The 22,037-nt window shown below is 33.4% G+C and overlaps 3 protein-coding genes across 4 annotated transcripts in view; 1 reads left to right on the forward strand and 2 right to left on the reverse strand.

Moving 5' to 3' along the window:
- Window positions 1-538: 538 nt before the first annotated feature.
- On the reverse strand, window positions 539-6,912 carry LOC123716612 (putative phosphatidate phosphatase). Its single transcript, XM_045672444.1, has 6 exons — window positions 6,687-6,912; window positions 5,171-5,322; window positions 4,600-4,797; window positions 2,022-2,177; window positions 1,519-1,695; window positions 539-683 (listed from the first exon to the last, which is right to left on the reverse strand). The coding sequence occupies exons 1-6, from the start codon at window positions 6,742-6,744 to the stop codon at window positions 570-572; spliced, it is 855 nt and encodes a 284-aa protein (XP_045528400.1). The 5' UTR covers window positions 6,745-6,912; the 3' UTR covers window positions 539-569.
- Window positions 6,913-7,195: 283 nt separating this feature from the next.
- LOC123716194 (putative phosphatidate phosphatase) lies at window positions 7,196-13,601 on the forward strand. 2 transcript variants are annotated; one of them, XM_045671805.1, is made up of 6 exons: window positions 7,196-7,459; window positions 8,458-8,609; window positions 9,563-9,760; window positions 10,915-11,076; window positions 11,900-12,076; window positions 13,477-13,601. In XM_045671805.1, the coding sequence occupies exons 1-6, from the start codon at window positions 7,387-7,389 to the stop codon at window positions 13,561-13,563; spliced, it is 849 nt and encodes a 282-aa protein (XP_045527761.1). In that variant the 5' UTR covers window positions 7,196-7,386; the 3' UTR covers window positions 13,564-13,601. The 2 variants fall into 2 exon arrangements, with proteins under 2 accessions (XP_045527761.1, XP_045527762.1); XM_045671806.1 differs by lacking the exon at window positions 13,477-13,601 and adding an exon at window positions 12,735-12,761.
- A 752-nt stretch (window positions 13,602-14,353) lies between these two features.
- The window catches only part of LOC123716319 (putative phosphatidate phosphatase), an 80,105-nt gene continuing 72,421 nt past the window's right edge, over window positions 14,354-22,037 (reverse strand). The window contains exons 4-6 of the mRNA XM_045672004.1: window positions 16,696-16,857; window positions 15,995-16,171; window positions 14,354-15,837 (exon numbers count right to left, since the gene is read on the reverse strand). Coding sequence (XP_045527960.1) covers window positions 15,727-15,837; window positions 15,995-16,171; window positions 16,696-16,857 — 450 coding nt within the window. The 3' untranslated portion in view covers window positions 14,354-15,726. The remainder of the gene's footprint in view (window positions 15,838-15,994; window positions 16,172-16,695; window positions 16,858-22,037) is intronic.

The raw sequence follows: 22,037 nt of genomic DNA on the forward strand, positions 1-22,037 counted from the left end.
TTGACAATCTGAGACAAATCTTTGTTTTTTTACTTAAGATGTCATGTGGAACATGGTGTAATGGTTGCAGCTCCTTGCGTTGTTTAAATCAAAAAAACTTGGCGATTAAAAAGAGTGCCGAAGAGTTTATTGCCAGTTCTTCTCTTCCGTTCTACACCCTTGATTTAAGAACTGGCAGTAAATGTATAATTAAGCATTTAATGTATATTTCTTTTTTTACGTTCATAAGGGTACATTGTGTTACCTATATGAATAAATTATTTTTGACTTTGTACACGATTTGAAAGTTATACTTCTTTGGCGTAAAAAGATAAAAAAAAAATTAAATTTTTTACCTTTCGCCTTATTCTAGAAAAAAACACAGTACTAGTATTATTAAAGAAATAAACATTTTTTATTTAAAAATGTTCACTATGCTCCCTTCGGTGACGGTGTGCGCGCGTATCGTAAAAAATTACTCTCATAATTGTTTCCTAACACGCCAAAAGGAGTATAACTAACGGTAATATATATTGTTTATGTAGAATAAAAAAAGGTATTTTCAGTATAATTGTTTATTGATATCAGTCTTAATGATTATGTGTCATTAATACGGGTCGTGGCAGGAATTCCGGTTGGGTCGAAGGCTCGGTGAGCCACGACGTACGAGGCTCGGCGATCTTCGGCTTGTACAAGTATACAAACTGAAAAAAAAATTAACCTATATTTGAAACTTATTTTATTTTAGTAGCGTCATGTGACATTTGGTATTTTGATATGATACATACTATCAAAATCCCAAACCGCTGTTTGCTTGAATGCGATATACTCACAGGCTACAAAACGAATCTATAATTTTACTAATAGATAGTTGTAATGTTAATGCAGCGTTTCAAACTTCCTTATTAACGTGTTCTATTGAAAGCAATAGTTTCTGAGTGCGTCCAGTAAAAAATAAATAATGATATTATTATTTAGTAGGTTAAGAAAATTATAATAATAATAATTCATTTATTAAAGCAGACAATATTAAAAATATAGATTCTTAGGTATTTAAAAAACGCGTTTATTCATTGTAAATATGCATTATTATTATTATTATATAAAGATTCGGAATTTTAAGTAAAATACCTTGTGTTAGGGTTCCTATCTCTTTCATAACCTTATAGTTAATTATGGTATATGAAGTATAATTTAATTTATTTTTAACTGTTTACATCACCTAATTATAAAACGAAAAGCATTACGTGAGGTGGCGTGAATGGATGAGTGAGTTTGTGAGTGTGATGTGTGTCTCATGTTACGTCTCAGGAGAATCTTAAACTCTGCGTAAGGTGTGTTCATAAGCCAGTACTTTAACCGTTTATTTGGACGTGTCGACGGTGAGTGGGTAGATATTAATCAGCCTATTTTATTTATTATGAATGTACCTACAATGGCTCTCTCTGACTCTGTTAAAATATCTATACGCAATCGTTTAACTCTTCTTTTACGCGAAAGTGAAACAAAACACGATCAGTCCATAAACAAAAAGCTTACAGTGATTAGCGCTGCAATCGCTCCAACAGCGAACCCGACAGCCACGTCACTAGGATGGTGCATGTTGTCTACCACACGGGATAGACCCACGTACCACGCAGCGAGTAGAACCACGAACTGTGCCACGTGCCGCAACAATTTCGATCCGCGCCATCTAGCGCTTACTTGTATGTACAACTGAAAACAAAATATGTGCCTAAGAAGAATACAAGCACCATGTTATGTTTGACTCAAAGAATACTTTGTTATTAAATTGGAAACAGATAAGTGTATTCTATGTCTTTAAAATATATACGTTTTAAAAGTACCGGGAGTTTTTTTAAGCCGGCTTTTTCTCATTTTTTATGTTCCATAATAAACATTTTTTTTCGTAGGTTAGTAAGGTACAGTCAAATAATTAGGTCCAAAATCTAGATCTTATTTAAAGTTCATGAGCTATTAAACTATATTAATAGTATCTAGACGAAATTATGTCTTAAAGTAATAAATGTATTGTTACATACAATGAAGAAAACGGCACAGTACATGGAAAAGCTGGCGTGCGCACTGGGGAAGGAAAGACGCATATCTTTCAATTTTGCTGCACCCCCTGCGCCGGCGCAGGTAAACTCTGACACGTAACCTTGTCTCGTAGTAGTCGTGATCGAAGGCAGACATAACTGTAAGAAATAATTATAACATTATCAAAATTATTGTAATTGATATAAAAAAATAATACCTATTATAGTTTTTGTACATAACAGAGGGCAAACGCACAGGAGGCTCATCTGATGTTAAGTGATACTGACGCCCATGAACAACCTCAATGACAATGGTTTCGCGAGTGCGGTGCCATCCTTTTATGAATCGGTACGCTCTTTTCTTGAAGGACCCTAAGTGGAATTGGTTCTCAAATACCTCAGTGGGAAGCTGGTTGCATATAGTGGTGGTGAGCTGCAAATACTGTCCTAAAAAACTTTTACTTGTAGAACTATGGACGTCGAGGTGATACGGAAAAAACGTATTTTGCCTCGACGCGGCAGGTTTTAATGCGAACATTTAAAAACGGCAATGTTAAACACACACATACGAATATGTAGTTTGTTGATTGTTTAATAAAGTTCAAATTTACGGCACACATATTACGTAATATATGACATGCTTCAAAATTCAGTTTAAATAAATTTATTATGATAAACAATAACATGAGAAAATAAATTAAAAACATAAAAAAGTGAAATAACACCAACGTCATACTCTGTTACGGTATTAGGGTCTAAATACCAAAATATTAACAAAACATCGATGCAACTATGTGCCTTATCCGAGGAGGCACGCTATTGTAAAGACTAGCCCCGAAATAGTTTATATTACTGCGACCGTATTCGGTTCTGATTTCAGGTAGATGTATAATGTTGTTTAAGTTTACTAGTTGAAGCGTTACCGCATAATTCTAGCAAATTGTAAAGACTAGCCCCGAAATAGTTTATATTACTGCGACCGTATTCGGTTCTGATTTCAGGTAGATGTATAATGTTGTTTAAGTTTACTAGTTGAAGCGTTACCGCATAATTCTAGCAAATAGTTAAATTTTAATTAATAGTAAATTATAATTTTAATAATAAATTAAATGTGATTTTACCAAGGGATGTAATCTGTGCGATTTTACCAACGAATGTAATCTGTGCCATTTTACCAAGGAATGTAATCTGTGCGACTTACAATTTAGGCAGGAGTTCAACAAAAATGGAAGAACCTACATTTTGTCTAGAGTTGTGAATTATAGCAGGAAGAAAATCGATTACAATGATTAATATTTTATTATCACACAATTTGATAAAATGTGTATAATAGTTATGACAGGTAATAAATACACTTATCTGCGTCTTTATCAAAATCATTTGACGTATGAAATTACTTAATTAAAATTATAGTATTTTGTAATTGGCCATTACGAGATTAAATCTATTAATTTCTGTATATCTTCAATTAACAATACCTACATAATATCGGTCAAATGCTTTTAAGTATTACACACATATCGAATTTGGGATTGATAAGACGAGACTTTGCGTTAATTTCCGTAACTCATATTGTTGTTATACATACATACAATAATAAAAAAAATATATCAGGGGCAGATCACACTCAGGTTTCTGTGTGTGTTTCATGATCATTTGTTAATCTGATAGGCAAGTAGGTGACCAGCCATCCGTGCCTGACGCACGCCGTCTAATTTTTGGTGTCTAAGGCAAGCCGGTTTCCTCAGGATGTTTTTCTTCACCGTTCGAGCGAATGTTAAATGCGCTCATAGAAAGAAATAAGAAATGGTAGTGCATTGATACAGTTGGGGATCGAACCTACGGCCTCAGGTATGAGATTCGCACGCTGAAGCCACCACTGCTCATATCTTATTATTTATTCTACGGCTGTCTTATTGTACGTTTATATCCCCGTATATATAGGCAAATAGAGTGGCGCCATCTGTGTCCCTTACGATTTCTCGATGTAACCCAAAGTTTCACACTCGTGATAGTGAAGAGTTTCCCACTAAGACACACATTTGGTTACACGCAACGGCGGTAAGACCTGGCTAATTTACCCAGTCTAGCTCCTTCCAGAAGCTCACAAGTTCCTTCACTTCACAGGCTTCACGGAGCGATCTCTGCTCAAGGATTAGGGGTACAATTTGCAGGGCTAACTCCATCGTTGCCGTTGGGGTTGCTTTCATGCAACCACTGGCAACAAGGCGAGCCTTTGAAAGCGGCCTAGTTTTGAGATTGCCGTTCAGAGTTTTGATCGCGGCCTCAAACTAGGGCTCCATTAGTTGGCATTGCCCTAATTACGGCAGTGTATAGCCAATATGTTTGTAGGGGATCCTATTTAACGCTTAGCATCTATTTGCATTGGTAGAAGTCAACGAACTTCTACCTTCTTTATCGAAGTCTCTCTGTAAAAATTACGTGTAATTACCCTTGGGAATCCTCAAAATAGTTGATTTACCGGACTGAAATACAGTGCAATAGTGTACTCAATAAATATTTGGGTGCAGTACACGGCACAGACGCCTAGACTAATGGTTATATCCGGATTTGTACTTACATCAAAGAAGTGTGGTCTCAATCGTCCAATGACGTATTTGGTCATAGTGACCAATAGTTGTTGACAAGCGGCACCAAATGTGAACAACCCAATGGCCACATATGACTCCCACACCCATCCAGGAATCTCAGTGCCGCAAAGAGTCTTATCCGAGACTGACTTACCCTTGATATTTCGTATTATTTCGACAATAAGGATCTGAAAAATTTAATGTAAATTTCAAGTTAATTTTTATAAATCTTTTTTTGAAACTCTCAATTTTAAACTATGCCAGTGCCAGGAGTAAGAAAGGTTATTTGTTCCATATTAGGAGAACCTGTTCTGATGTTTTGGCCTGATCTGTAAAGTAACGTTATACTACTACTGACTTTAATACAAATTCAAATTTTCCTCTCAAATTAAATTGAGTTTATCAAGGGATAGCAATGTATTTGGTACTCCTACCTGTGATAAACTACTTCTAGGATTCTTAGGCAGACCCTGCTAAAGGATCCTTATTTGTGGAATATTTGTATGAATATTTTGCCAAATAGTATTCTAAAGAAGTTTATATTATGGCTAGGCAACTTACCGTGATGATTAACAAAGCAAATCCAAGTCCTGCAAGCAGTGTTTCGGAGATAGCTTCTTCTTTAAACGGAAGACTAAGTGACTGGTCATTTTGGAAATAACCTCGCTCATATGGTTTGGCCCATAGAAGAAGAGCAAGCCAAGCGAATCCAACTGAAATAAAACAATATATTTCCGATTTCCTCCTTATCAATAACAGCGAAGAGCAGACAGACTTCTACTTTTAATTAAATAATTTGATTGAATGATTACGGCTTCTGCTTTAATTTATTTTTATATATACTGGTTTCGCTATGATACTTTCATCTACCGAGCAAATGTTCGTCAATACTACCAAAATAATCTATTAAGAGATGAAGGCAAACGCGCCAAAAACAAATTAAACAGCAACCTTCTGTAAAGAACTTTGTAAAATGAATGACAGCGCAAGTTAGTTAGCGGTTCATGAAATATATTAATATAGAGAAATATATTTTAAATATTATTTGCTAAGTAGTCAAGAATACCTCCTAAATTTTAACTGCTAGATTACCACCACAATTTCGATGACTGGCAATCTGTAATAACTCTAATGACGACGAAACCCAATATTAGTATAGCTCCGTAGTCCGTAACGCGATGTCCCTAACATAGAACAATACGTATCGCATAAATATTGAAATAAAGTTACGTGGTACGCTTGCTAAATCTTTTATATCTAACTATTCTAGTGTACAGATCTGTTTCCTCAACTTATCATTAAGTAGTAAGCGTGACACAGAATGCATCTAAGTGTAACAGCCTTGGATTAAAAAGAAATCTAGGAAATGTTTATGAACCGTAAAAATAAGTTTTCGTAAAACGATTGTAATAATAAATTATAAATAACAAGCTTTTATAGTAAAGAAATTAAAATGAATATTGCGAAAACCATATTATAGAATATGCTTTGTGATTCGCATATAAAAATACAGACTCTAGTAATTATTATTTACATATACCCTATAATATACTATACTAACTATATAATATAACATACTAACGGTATACTATATAATATATATTTTTTTAAATATGATTAAAAATAAAGAAATTTACTTGTTTTCTAAAACATCGTTTTTATTTAATAATAATAAAGCAAATTCATACTAAGTTGGTAGGTAAGACAAGTGGCATAGTTTTCTTTATAGATGTTCATACCCTAAGTACCTGGCCTAAATACTGCAATTTTATATACTTGGTTTCAAATAACTATATTTAATTTATTATATTGATTTTTTATATATATACTTGCCATAGCTGGTTACAGCTCTACGTAACTACGTACTCTAAACTTATTTTAATCGAGAGAAATATAATCTAAGCTAAATTTGTAAAAAAATAACATTGTTTTCTTTAAATATGGTTAAAGATGCTATTTAATGATTTAACTAAATTATGCATAAAAATTCCTCTCATACATGTGACGATAAAAATTACAACTAGTATTACAATTTTAATAATTCCGATAACGAATACAAACCAAATTGAAAACTCACCAATCAAAAGAGCTACGACGTCTAAACAAATTTTTATTAACAAATTCTGTTCCGTCATTTTGAAGATTTCCAAAAGACACAATTAATTAACACAATCACGAGGCATAATAATTATCTTCCATTTGACAGAAATCGCCCAACATTGATTAAAATTCAGCAAATTTATCAAGGCGTGCTGCGAAACAAATATGTACTGATAAAGTGAGATAATGCGAGCATAAAACAGGTGACGGTAGTTGTGATTCATTTAAATGATATGTCATCTGTCATGATAAAGTATAAAGCAAAATGTAGGTAGTCAAAACGATGAGTAATATTTTTAAGGTGCGCGAAAATTTCCTGGAAAAAATGTATACATTGCAGAGAAATTGGTTTTGATTTAGCGCCATCTAGTGTCGAAATTTTTAAAGCCTGAATTCTTCACAAGATGGCGGTTTAATAAAATGAGTGAAATAACGAGGATAATAATACTATTATATATGGGATTTGGGAAACCTCTTAGTAAAGCTTGTGTTATATTAGTATAATTATTTGCTTTTTTTGGAATTTACAGTTCAAATAATGAATCATGTACATCGATTGGAAAAGATAAAACTCTTATCTGGTTACTGATGCGTTCACATGAATTTCAAAGGAAGGTAATCAATCTAGTTGGCCGATTGTATTTTTGGGCAGGAGTTTAACAGAATAAGTAATAAAAATGGATGTGCAACAAAACAAAAATTGGTTTCTGTTAAGAAAAGTGGTTATCGATATAACTGTCTTATGTTTTGGTGAGTATCTTTTTTAATTTACATGTATACTTTCTAACCGACTTTTTGTTTGAAAATAATAAGCATCAATTGATGAAAACTTAAAGTTTTTAATGTAAAAGTGTACTAGCCTATACAAGATAATAATAATATTTCATTTTTTATTGGCAAAATTTATATTCAGATAATCATCGAATCCTGGGAAATGATACGCTTTATAAAACTATTTGAGGTTATGTATTTGATTTTTTCATTGTTTGGGGAGGACATAAGCGGTTGGTATAACGTTATTTGAATATGCGCCATCTATTATTATTTACTTTAACTAATAAGACAGAAAGATTCTGATTCTGAGAAAGATTTCGATTTGTATTATTATTTGTTAGGTACACAAAAAAATTAAATCGATTTATAGTATAAAATTTATAATAAACTACCTGAGACACTAAGAAATGAAAAAAAGATACATATATTTACAAACAAACTAAAAAAACTTCTTATACGTAAATGTTATTATAGCGTTAATGAGTATCTAGAAGATAAAAATATATCATAATTTCATAATTATTAATCCCTAAATATTCAAAATTAAATAAATAAAAAAAATGTTATTCTATGTAATTGGTACTAGCCTGGAGTGTGAAGTTTTATGTGCTATTTTGTTGCTATTAATTATGTAATATAATAATTATGTGCCTTCTTTTGCTGTGCCCTAACAGGGTCCATAATATTGTACCTAGCTTTAAGCCTCTTAAACATCTATTGTAACGTTATGGAATGCAAATAAATACATGAATACATAAATACATTTAGACGATTTTTTTTAATAGGAATAGGAAACTAATCGGAAGATTGTATGGCTTAAAATAATAGTTCCACGCGAATGCGGTAAATTTCCCTTCCAAGGCAGCAAGTTTTTTTTATATCATAGGTTTTTCAATAACTGTTATCTCAAATTACGGTTTACGGTAAGCTATTATTAAATTATTTGAATTCACGATATTTTCTTATTGTTGCAGTTGGCATCCCGATATTACTTTTCTTCTATATTGGATCGGCAAATGAACGAGGATTCTTCTGTGATGATGAATCTCTGAAGTACAGCTTTAAGAATTCTACTATCACAAGTGGTGTGCTTTACGGCGTCGGATATAGTCTACCAATTTTCATAGTAGGAAAAACAAATCTATACTAATTTTATATCTGAAGAGTTTGTTTCTTTAAAGTTACTGTAACCTCAGGAACTATTGATTCTAATCGTGAAAAGAACAAATTATGTTTCTGTTTAATAGTCTTGCCTGTTTATACCTTCCCGAGAGTTGTGACCGGAAAAAAATAGTCAACCTAACGTTTGCATATTCTATGGGCTTCATACTTTCGTTTGGTATAGAATTTGTCTAATAATCAAGCCGGTGAAATGTTTAATTTTTTTAAAAATGATTAATTAATCATATCATGAACTGAAATTTGTTAGACAACCCATATGCAATATGTTTATTGACGTATTAAATTAAATATAAAATGCGTTTTATCAAATAAACATCTCGGTGAAGATGAAAAACCGAAACCGACCGAAGGGTCATTATATATAATTCCGATTTACATGACTATAAAGGTCATTGACCCGATCACGTTGAAAAATTAAAGACGTAAATAATACGAAAGGATATTTATTTTTCAACACTTTTTTTTATAGACCCCTGTTCTATGCAAACGGGCTCACATGATGTTAAGTGATACCTTAGCCCATGGGTAGTCTCAATGCCAAAGAGCAACGCACTCGAGGCGTTGCCGGCCTTTCAAGAATTGGTACGCTCTTTTCTTGAAGTCGAATTGGTTCGGAAATACTTCAGTGGGCAGTTGGTTCCACATGGTGGTGGTGCGTGGCAAACGTTGCCTTAAAAACGCTCAGTGGAACGACGGACGTTGAAGTGGTACGGGTGAAACTTCGTATTCTGCCTCGACGTTCGATGATGAAACATAGCTGCAGCTCAGAAGATGTTATGAACATGTGAAAATCTACTACTAAATCTAAACTTATACATTTTTTTGTAATATTAACTCAATATTTTACGATAAAATTCTGGAAAAGAGTTAAATTTAAGTATTTATTTCGTTATGCAGATGTGTTTGACGGAATTCATCCGTCTCCGCGACTACAAGGGCGGAGAGCAACGTGTCATTCTGGGCCTGGACATTCCCGCGTGGGTCTGGGAGTCATACCGATGTGTCGGAGTGTTCCTCTTCGGCTGCGCCTGCCAGCAGCTCACCACGGATATCGCCAAGTATACCATTGGTAGACTACGGCCCCACTTCTTTGAAGTGAGTTTAAATTATTTTTGTAATTGATAATGTTTATTTATTTATAATACTACGGCTAACAAATATTATATATAATAACAAACAATTACACTAAAAATATAGCCAACGATTGAATACATAATTTACAAAAAGTTTCACATATTTACAAAAGGGATTACACATTAACTAAGCAATACCTAATTTCGGTGTGTTGTGTGATGGTGTGAAAGTGAGGGTGTGAAAGTGAGCGTGTGTAATAAGCTTTTTGTCATCCTTAGCTCACCTGTATGTATGTATCGCAGATGTGAGTGATGATGAACGATCGTTATAATACAAGGTACACTGTTTATATACTTGTAATCAAATCCTTTACGATAATTATTTAGTACCTTTAGCATAGATCAAGATAATAAATGTCTAATAACAATTGAGACTCAGAGAGGTAGTTTTTTTCAATGATTTCGGAAGAAGGCAGTTACGGGTGAACACTGCTGGATGATGCCTTTTATATGTCTTGAGCTGGATATGCTTTTACCGTACCGCCTGATGACAGTAGGTAGTGGTTCCCGAATAGCTTCAGGCTTTCTTCTACTCAGACCCATTACTAATCCCTGAATACTTCTTACCTAACCACATATAACAGGTCATATTAGAGGAAAATGACTAATAATAATAATTTTCGACATGTTTCTATGTGTACATATAATGTTAATAAATAATGACTATACATATAACAACGGCTTAGAGTCAAGAGAAGAGCGTATGAAATTTAAAAAGCCGGCCATTTAATTGCGAGCCTTCTGGCATTGTGTCCATGGGCGGTGGTGTATCACTTATCATCAGGTGAATTACCACCTGTTAAACGAATGTATTTTTAAGAAAAACACTTTTTGAACGGATTAAGCTATTATTAAAAACTTATAATTATTTACATAATTGTAGATTTAAAAAAAAAATGCGACGTTTCGCGTGCTTTTCAGCGTGCGTGGTCACGGTGACTGAAGACAAAAGGTGTTAAATGTCAAAAGTATCACAGCTGCAGAGAAAGTTGTTTTATCTGTATTTATTGTCTTCGGGTTTTAATTTGGATATTACTGGATCCCAGATAAAAAAGTGTTTTTCTTAATGTGTAAAAGCTATTTTAACAAAAGACAATACTGAATGTATTTTTACAGGTTTGCAACCCGTCAATAGACTGCTCTCTGCCAGAAAACCAAAATCGATACATCGAGACCTTCACGTGCTTAGGAACAAATAAGAATTTGCTTAAGCAGATGCGGCTGTCTTTTCCTAGTGGACACTCTTCCTTCTCAGTTTTCACAATGGTATTTTTGGCGGTAAGTACAGTTATGATTTCTTTGGACAATGTAAATTTCGTAGCTGTCCTGCAAGAAGTTTCTGATCTAAGGTAAAGTTTTTTACTAACGGCTTTAGTATCAATTAACTCTTAATGAAAGACTGTGTACAGCTGTCAGTGAGTTAGTGTATCAAGTAATATTACCGGAATGTGATGGCAATAAGACTCGGTCTTAGATATTTGTTTCTGTTTCTTGATATAGTTTTAATAGGCAAGAAGAAGAAGAAGGCAGCCATACCGGATTCCTCACAATGTTTTCCTTTACCGTTCTTGAAATGTTTCGCACACGGAAGAACATATTCTTGACTGTAATTGTAGTACGTCTAATTATATATTTTATATTATTAGTTTCAGTTTGACGCTATTGCTTTGCTAAATTCTTCAGGCGTCAATTTTTACATATGTATCTGTTGACTAAGCCCTCACACATCGACTGTTTTAGAGAGCGAATAAAAGATGAAACTATTTATTCCGTTTTATAACCAAGAGATTATTTATTTAATCACATTAATAAATACACTATAAGAGTACTAAACCAATACGATAATGTTGAAAAAAATACATATCACACAACATTGCTACTGAGAACTGACTCTGCGATCTCATAAAGATTTCGTTAGTGTCAGAGATAGCATTCAGTAGGCGCAATGTTTTGTTCTAGCCCATGGCATCGCAAACAATCTTGGCCTTCGCCGTCGCACATATAGGTATATTTGTATCACTAGGCACAAAAAACCCGAGTTCATGGAGAACATTTAGTTGCTCACCACGCTCTGATAACAATTTTCAAATCTGAATTCCAGCTTTACCTACAAACGCGCTTTACATGGAAAGGATCTAAACTCCTACGCCACATCATGCAGCTCATGGTCATTGTGATGGCCTGGTACACCTGCCTCTCACGAGTCTCCGATAATAAACACCACTGGGGTGACGTCCTGGGAGGTTTCGTCATTGGATTCTTTTACGCAATCACCATAGTAAGTAACCAAAATTCCAAGTATTTGATTCGTTATTTTAATTTCTCCAATATCTGCGTAATATGGAAAAAAACATACAATATAACGAAGATAGTTTGGACTTCTTTAATAATACTTAGTGAATTTTAACGCGAATTTAGTATAATTTACATAGCTAGATGCAGTGGATTTACGAATTTTCAAGGTGATGCTGTGAAGTTTTTGCCGCCCTTGCCTCTATAATTGTCATGACCTAGATTATTAGCACGTAAAATATTTATTAAGTTATATTTTTCAGCATAAAATTATACACAAATCGTTCAGTTCGCAGCATCCAACCAGTAGTAGGACTGACGTAAAGGTTGATAGGGGGAGGTGGAAAATACACATTCTACAATTTCGCTCAAGTGTGTTTAGAGGCCAGTTACTGGTTGTGGGTTTGGGCAAAATTTGTTGCAGACTTATATCTGTAAAACATTAGAAAACATTCTTGCAGAAATCTTTGGTATTCTATAAGGTAGCAAAAAAAATTTGCTCCCCAAATTTGCCGCCCTGGGCTCCTCCTAGGCGTCCTAGGCTAGATGTTTTGAATGTGGCAATCGTGGCCAGCAAACGCCATATAGTATAACTTTCTAACCGACTTTATGTTTAAAAAATAATAAGCTTCAATTGTTGATAGATTGATTGATGAAAAATGGTTAAATATAATTGTCTTATGTATTGGTGAGTATCTTTTCAAACCGACTTTATGTTCAAAAATAATAAGCATCAAGTATTGATAGATTAAAGTGTTTAATGTAAATTTGTACTAGCCATATACAAGATTTCTATTGGCAAAAAATATATTGAGACAATCACCGAAAATATCGGCAAATTGTACTTACTCTCTGTAAAACTTTTTTAGGTTATGCATTTAATTTTCCATTGTTTGAAGAGAATATTTGCGTCTGGTATAATGTTATTTGTATCGGCCAGTTTGAGAGATCTAGATATAATATTATTGGATGTAACATCCTCTGGATTCATACAAAATGGCCATTGTATTGTTTCAGCCTTACCCATCTTTTTATATTAACTTATATCGCCTAAAGTTTTATATAAATGTGTTGAGTCCGTACGGAGATTTTTAAAAAGAGTTTTCTTTTGGTTTGACAACATATTTTAGTTTTATATATTAACAGGAGATAATTAATATGAAAAAATTAAAAGTATATAATACTATCAATCAACGGCGCATGGCAAATAGTAATTAAATCAGTGTCAAATCATTTATTTCAATAAAATAAAATATTTCATCATTATGACTCTAGCCCCTTCCAAAAGGTACTTAAGTTCTCGTCTGCCCACTTCTGTCTAAACATTCAAGTTTTAAAGAGGTTCTAGGTAACACAATGTTGTGAAAATGAACTTTTTCTTTTCAGTTTGCATACCTCTACAAGCCGCTGAGCCTCGGCACCCGCTACTCGGCGTTAATGGAGTCGCAAGCACTGCCGCGGCCTATAAACTGATATGCATACAAATACATGAAATATACAACTGCAAAATATTCTTAAACAGCCTTTAATGATAAGTACAAGAAAGTGTTCATATAGGACACTGCTCACTGTAGAAGCTTATAAAAAATTACACCAGCTTTAGAAACTTTAGGACCTGAATAGAATTTAGTAAGCGCCTTAAAATAAGATGATTCTGGGATTATAGGAACCCCAGTTGTCGATGTCGAACACTGTTTGCATGTCTTAGAATCCTAAAACCATCATAGCTCGACATTAGAATACCAAAATGATTAATGAAACAGTCTTATCAAAACTATGGAAGGTGCTTTACAGAGCATTCAAGTATTATGTAACGAATTTTTGTGACTCTTGTGAAACGTTTCGATTCGGGGCGGGGATTGAATTACGCGTTATACTTAATATTATTTTCGACTTTCCGATTTCTAGATCATTTAATGGTAATTTTTAATATAAAGAATCACTGGATGGTCACGAAACGATTTACTATTGGGTACAGAAAAACGTTACGACGCGTCACGGGAGGGTCAATAATCGCCAACCAATACTTGAACGCTTCTTTATACAGAGGTCAAAGTTTGAACGCAGTTCAGTAGATTTTTTTTTAATTTGCCCTAGAGTTGGGACCGGGATGCTTTATTCGAAGACTTCAAGTACAAATGTACTACCTCATACAGTGAGTATTAATTTGATTAAATACGAATTTCATCTAATTACACCGTCTTGGGCAGTGATCTATTTTCATTATAGCATCAATATGAGAAAATAAGTTCAAATATAATTAAAACAAAATTAAATAAGAATCATTTTTATTATGCTTTATATTGCCTTAACTTAAATAAATAGCTGCCGTAAAACTAAAGGCAGTGATCCCCCTAAAATGGTGCTGTAATGTGTACATTTATTATGCATTGCAACAATAAATTATATAAATATTGTATACTAGACATAAAAGCCTCAAATACGAACAAAACATTCGACAACTCAAAGCTTTTAGTACGAATAAGTGCAGGAAAAATTGCATTTTTTTTAAATGGCAACATTAAATTAGTAAACGTAGCACCGAACTATAGTTGGTTACATACAGAAAATCGTGAGGTCTTTTTGATATTCCTGTCTCTTTTTTTACAAAGGTAGTGAAAGAGAGAGGAATATTATCAGAACTTTATGTAGGCAAGCACCTAGTTCATACTGCAATATTTACACTTCTATATCACAGAGTAAAATACATTCCCAGTCTTAAAAACTGGAAATCCTATATCTAAAAATAAATAAAAATACGATCTTTCAAAATGCCTATCAACCTAATCTCAAATGATTCGACAGCGATAATTCATGTTTTCTTAAAAAATTGTTTTCCATACATGTCTTGACTGTACAAGGCTCTCATAAGGGTGTTTTTTTTATTATGCGTTAGAATTCTTAAATATCGTCTTATAATTGCATTAAAATTGACAATTGCTTAAAAATAGTGCAAATTAAGTAGTATGTGCTAAACTGCTACAATACTGGTTGATAAAAATGTAATTAGGTATAAAATATCGCCTGACTTCACGGCGAATGAAAATTAGCAAATATATTGCTTACTTCATGGACGTTGATACCCACCTTGTTTAATAATTTCTAATCCACAATAATCCTAAATGATAAGGTCGTCTTTTCGATAAAATAGTTCGACAGGGTTTATATAATGGAAGACACATAAACATTAATATGTAAACAATAATTTGGTCTTAGCTTACCGAATTTTTTATTGATCTTGGGGCGTCAACTTTGAAAAATTTTACGTGAAAATATTCCTTTTCTGTTGAGATTACAACTACATTGTACCAAACTTAACTTATAAATAAATAATTTGTTTAAATATTAAAAATCTTACTTGTCCCGCCATTTAATATTTACATAATTCCAAATTCTAATTTAGTATAAAATCATGTCAATTGTCACAAGCCAATTAAACAACTTTTTATTACCACAGTAATTGAAACGGTTCTCTATGGTTTGTGTATTGCCATTCTAAATCAAACTTTCAAATTTAAATTTGTTAGCCTTTTAGGCTTTATAAATCCCTCGGTTTCAAAAGTCTGTGTAAATCTGGGAGACGGTGGTTGCGGGACGTCCACCGTCAACCACGCTATCTGGTTTAGTGGCTGAAGGTCAAACCTGCCAACTGGGAGCCGTGCGAGTGGTGCCGTTGGTGGTCAACTCGTTGTCATGGCAACCGTTTTGACGGCGTGATGATTTGCGTAAGTCTGAGATAAATGCGTACTGTGGACAAGAAATTTGATTTATGGACAAAGTTGTAAAATAAAATAAACATATTCTGTGTACCTATTACAAATTATTACCGACTGCTGTAGTCATTTTTTTCGTATATAAATGAAATCATAGTATCTATGGCTGTCATAACTGAAAGAAGTCTCACCACAACAATAGCAGCAAGTAGTCCAATACTGAAACCAGCCAGTACATCACTCCAATGGTGTTTGTAATCTGACACTCGTGTCATCACTGTGTACCAGGCCATCATAATCAGCACGAATTGGATGAAGTGGCGTAGGAGTTTGGACCCGCGCCATACGAAGCGTTTTTGAAGATATAACTGAAAGGAAATTGGTAAATGTGACAAAATTTATGGTTATTTTGCCCTAGCGATAACAATTAGGCCCGATTTTCAGAACGTCAATCAAACTTTTACTAGTTTCAAAAGCTGTCAAATCATTTTTGGTATGTAGTTTGACAGGGCTCAAGACGACATTGTGTCTCAAGAGGTGGACTTTAGAGTCTCAGCGTATGAGTACCGTTAAGGAAAACAAATAATTTCAAATTTAATAAATTAAATTTATGTATTCGCAAAGTTTTTTTTTAATATTCTTTTAATTATATATATTTAAGAGATATTACAAGTTGCTAGAAAACTTTTCTATTGACAAAGTAGTACAGACAGTTTTCTAAGAATAATCTTAACAAAACACATACGATTCAACACGCCAAGGTTATATAAGACAGTGAAAATCAATGACGAACATAATATTGTTCATAAAAAAATAATGTACAAAGTCTTAATATTAAAATTGATGTTGTTGGAAGTTACAAGAATCCCGGCTAAGGTATAGAGATACTTACAGCAAAATAAATCATGGTGTAGGCCGAGAAAGAGGAGTGTCCACTAGGGAAGGAGAGCCTCATTTCTTTGAGGAGTTTCTTATTTTCTGCGAGACACGTGAATTTCTCAATGTAACGCCATCTATTCTCCGGGAGAGTGCAGTCGATGTCCGGATTACACACCTGACAAAGGAATTTAATATTATTAAACAAGCTTTTAGATATAATAATAGCTGACCCGACGAAATTAATATATGATTTTATGAAAATAATAAAATTTCTTATAGAAAATAACAAAAGGAGAAATAAAAATTGTTCTATATTTTAGTAGCTTGATAGTCCTTTCACAAAATAAATTTTTGAACGCACGTATAAATATTTGACAATTAACATATGTTTCGATTTGATTTGATTTGATTCGAAGCGCTTATTTAAATATCTTTAATTTGAGGGTAGACTTTATCGTATTGACGAGATGTACATTAAATGTTTGACAGTTACGAATTACCATTTTGTATTGGAATTTTTTTCTTTTATTTTTTCGTAAATTGTCCAGCCGTTCTCGAGTTATAAATGTTCGAACAAACACGACTTAGTTTTTTATATTAAGAAGATATTTGGGGACAGTATATTTATAATACTGAGTTTCGGGAAATAAGCAAGGGCTAATTTCAGTATATTATAAAACCACTTGGCGGAAATTTCTAACAACATATATTTTATATAATCTTAAAAGTATTTATGAAATTTTTAAATATGTAGTTAATTATGTACTATTGTAACTTGTATAATAATATTAATTCAGTCATTTCATAACGGGCCTGCAACGCACTTGTGCGCCTTATGTCGTTGACTGTCCATGGGCGTATCACTTAGCATCCGGTGAGCTTTCTGCCGCTAGTTTAAAAAAATTGATTCATAAAAAACGAATGTATCTTTGGGCCAAAACCAAAATACAGTGTGTCAGTACCTACACGCTGTTTATAAATTCAACGGCTTGTATTTTTATTTGCTCATTAATATTGTCCTATAAACAAGAATTTTGCATTTTCAACATAAAGAGTTCCAATTATCCATTTACTTTTAACCGGTCGTAAATTGTCAGTCAATTAATATTTTAAACCCAGTTTGAGGAGCGTTTGACTGATGGCTGAGTACTTGCATTGCTCGGGGCTATAGGGCTGGCAGCGGTTGAATTTATATAAAAGAGTTTTTTGAATCTAGACTCTCAAACCTTATTAAATCAGTCACATTCCTACGACTGATTCATTTATGTTTTTAATCATTGATCGGTCGCCACCGCTTATTGTAAGGTGACTTGGAATTGAGACTTTGCGGTATGACTCGCGTATATTAAAAGCGTATGGACGACGTTACTTCGTTGTGGATACAATTAGAAACCTAAATTCTTCAGCCATGCAGGGAATGTATAAACACGGTATATTTTAAATGTCTTAATTTTGTCAGCCATCACCAATCATCAAAACTCGTGAACTCTAAGGCCCTTCGAGAAATAATATTAGGTAAGCTAATTAATTACATAATAACTTAAGACAGAAGCGATCTGAATAAATTAACCGTACCGTACGTAATTAACCGAACTACCATGTGTTCATGGACAACTTTTTACGGTAGAACTGCATTGCGAGATGTTTTTTTTTACAAGTTATGTTTGATGACATTTGATTTTCAAATACCCTTGTATCTTGGCCTCCGCAATATGAATCTCATAATTCCGTATACGTATGTAGCATTTTAATGGCTCAACTAATAACGCGCAAATCAAAACGAATTTAACCATACAATGCAGCCCTATTGTTGCAGCCGGTTTAAGGTGCAATTTGTTTAACAATGCTATCTTTGGAACGTGAGGTACCTTTTGTTTTAAAACGATTATTCAAAGGAATACTTGAATGCACGTCAAACTTGATCCGGCTTTGATGCATACGAATAAAGGCGAGTTTATAAATGTTTAAAAAAATAAATCAATGGCGCTACAACCTTTTTTTAAAGTCTGGGCCTCAGATTTCTGTATGTTTCATGTTAATCGAATAGGCAAGTAGGTGATCAGCCTTCCGCGCCTGACGCACGCCGACGAGTTTTTGGGTCTAAGGCTCGCCGATCACGATGTTTTCCTTAACCGTCTGAGCTAATGTTTAATGCGCACATAGAAAGAAAATCTATTGGTGCACAGATATTATACGAACGAGATACATTTCGCCATCAGCCCTCCCAACTTCAGTCCACTAGGCTCATAGTTATATGTTTCTTTAAGGCTCTTTTGAATTGGTTAAACGCGCCAATACTACGAATGTTAGACGGTAATTGATTAAATAATTTCACACTCTCATAGATAATAGACTTCTTCAAATAATTTGTACGCGGCTTCGGCAAGATAAGCAAACTCTTTAAAACAATTTAATGTATAAATGTTTAGTAATCTGTCTGTAATATTTTTAATGGCTGAAGCTAAGAAGTTTTAATTTATGTTATTGTAATGATCACGTTTCTAAATACTGCAGAAATTCTTATTTTAAATAAGCTATTTACCATCCATCGTGGGTTAGTTGGCGACTTAAAAGTTAAGCCTAAAAGGCTGAACAGCCGACAAAAAAAAAAGGCTCAACCGATCAAAATAATTCTCAAGTTTTTCCAATGAAAATTTATATTGTTAGGGAGCGTTCAGGTATAACGTAACGAATTTTTTTGTCCTTTTGTAAAACGTTACAATATGCGACGGGGATTGAATTGCGCGTTGTTGTTAATTTTGTACTTTCCAGTACTTTACACCACATATTGGTAAGTTTTAGTTTTAAAGACTCACTGGGGTTGGTTACGAAACGTTTTACTATTGGAAACAGAAACGTTACGGCGCGTCTCATGGAGGGGGGGGGGGGGGTTGGTTCCAAGAATCTCCAAAAAATGCGTGACGTAATACGCCTCTTATGAGGAAACGAAAATTTCATTGCTTTTTTAAGTTCTAAGAAATTTAGTATAATTAATAATATGCATATAAACAGTAAAGATATTCTTAGAACCCACACAATGCATAATTATGTATGGAATATGGAATATCTGGACCATTAAGTATTGTTCTGTTATAATTACCTTAAGAAGTATATTAATACATTACTTGGTAATCTATTGCGCACATAATCGTGATTAAAAACTAACAAGGAATATTAATGAAGTTATACTTCTTTTGGCGCGGAAATATGATCAGAGTAAATTTTTACGATGCGCGCGCACACCGACACCCTGAAGTTAGCATACTCAACATTTTAAATTTAAAACATTATAAATAAACTTTATTTAACTAGATAATGCGTTATAATAAATGCCTTTTTACTATTGGTAGTGTCGTTATTTCTATTTTTAAAAAGATTTATATCTTGTTACGCCAATGAACGCACTTCTAACGTACATGTCGCATGTAAAGTTGTTAAATCAGAGAGTTAATTGAATCTCTAGACAGTTAATTAAATGTCTATATTCAATCAAGTCGATTTTGATTTAATTAAAGCAGCGTCTAAAACGTTTAACTATCTGTCTGACCGAAAGCCAGCGTGTTGATTAACAATGTAAAACAAGACTCCGCCATGATTATTTCATTTGTTATTGTTATTTCGGTGTAATCGTGAAGAATTGAGAGCTTGGAAATTCCGTGTTTTGCTTTATTGTAAATGGTTAGGTTAGGTTAGTCTTGTTGCCTAGGAACGTTTAGGAAACTCGTTAAACGTCTCGTTCACTCACTTGCCTGACGGAACTTTAGCGACTTGATTGAACATAGATTTTTAATTAATGTTGACATGTTTTTTTTAATGCGATTCTACGCTTGCATTTGTTTTTGTAACGACAGGCGCTTTCCACAGACAAAATGTCGTACACAGATAACAATTATTTGCACTTTATTACTATTTTAACCACGCAAATGACCTATACTTAAAATTTATAGCATATACATCAAAAGATTTATATTGTAAATAAATAACAGCTCAATCACACTAGATTTTATGCTATATGATTTTATTTAACAAGTTGTGAAATAACATACAATTTTAACATTGTATACTGGAAAATTACAAAAAAACTGACTTGAATACATAGTGGTTACGAACTGGTTAATATTAATAAGGGGTTCGTTCCAACGTATTATTACGACATTTTTTATGGACACCAATCATCCAATCAGCGACGGTTAACAAGTATAAACCTACTTTTCACGATTCTAGAAATGTCACACTTAAAATGTATGATTTGTAAAAGATTTTTTTTCGAAATTTGACTGAATTTCTTGACTTATTATATAGGGCCAAACAGGTGCTGGCCATGGTCGTATGTTATATATGTATGGCCATAGTTGCTACTCATAATCATAATTGGCTAAATAATCGTTATGTGTTTAAGACAGTTTATTGTTGTCAAATAAAAAAAATAGAATTTGGAACGTTTGGATTTTAAAACAGAGTTTATGCAGAGTATTCTTTAGAGAAAAAAATTACGTAGTAAAAATGTTATTTTATTTAATATGGTAAAGGGGCCACTAGGAGCCTAAGGGACAGTCAAAAGGCAATAGGCCCATGGTCATAGTGGGTGCGTTGCCGGCCTTTGAGGGAAGAGACAGCTCTCATTTTAAATAATCGTAGGTTATAGCTCTCAGGGACAGCCTACACTGGGAAAGCAATTCCACAGTTCGCTAGTTTATGAACGAATATTTTGCGGAAGGCCTAACCGTATCTAAGCGTAAAAGGCCTGTATTACAAGAACGTGACCGAAACAAATTGTCCGATACATTATCGTAGCAACAACACGTACTAATAAAATGCTAATGAATGTTCACAATTGTATGTAAATTACGAATTGGGTGAGTAATTGATGCAAAGTTCTTAAATCGTTTTAATTGTAAGAATCATACTTTAATTAGCAATAGATATATAGTTTTTTTCTATACTATCACTTTATAGAGTACCTATTTATCGGGATAGCGTTCATAGATCAACAAATCATATATAAGGCCATATCTTTAACAGTTAAATAAAAATACAATAGAAATGAGCAAAATAGCGGATTGGGTAGGCTTTTAACAATGTTTTTTTTAATATTGATCAACCCACTACCAAATATGTCAAGCTTTGGATGAGTAGTGTTTATTTCGAAAAAATGTCAAGTCATTTGTCATATTTCAAAAATGAAGTATTTAGTTCGTATAACATAAGAAGTTTGTACTAAAATATAAAGAACATTAATTTTTAAAACAGTTCCTTAATAAACTATGACTTTATAGGGATAGGTATAATGGAGCAGACAAAATTTTTTGTACAAAAAATGGAATTTTACTTTTGTATCATTCATTTTACACAAAC

This window comes from Pieris brassicae, chromosome 11, assembly GCF_905147105.1.
Source record: "Pieris brassicae chromosome 11, ilPieBrab1.1, whole genome shotgun sequence".
NCBI classification, from domain to species: Eukaryota; Metazoa; Arthropoda; class Insecta; order Lepidoptera; family Pieridae; genus Pieris; species Pieris brassicae.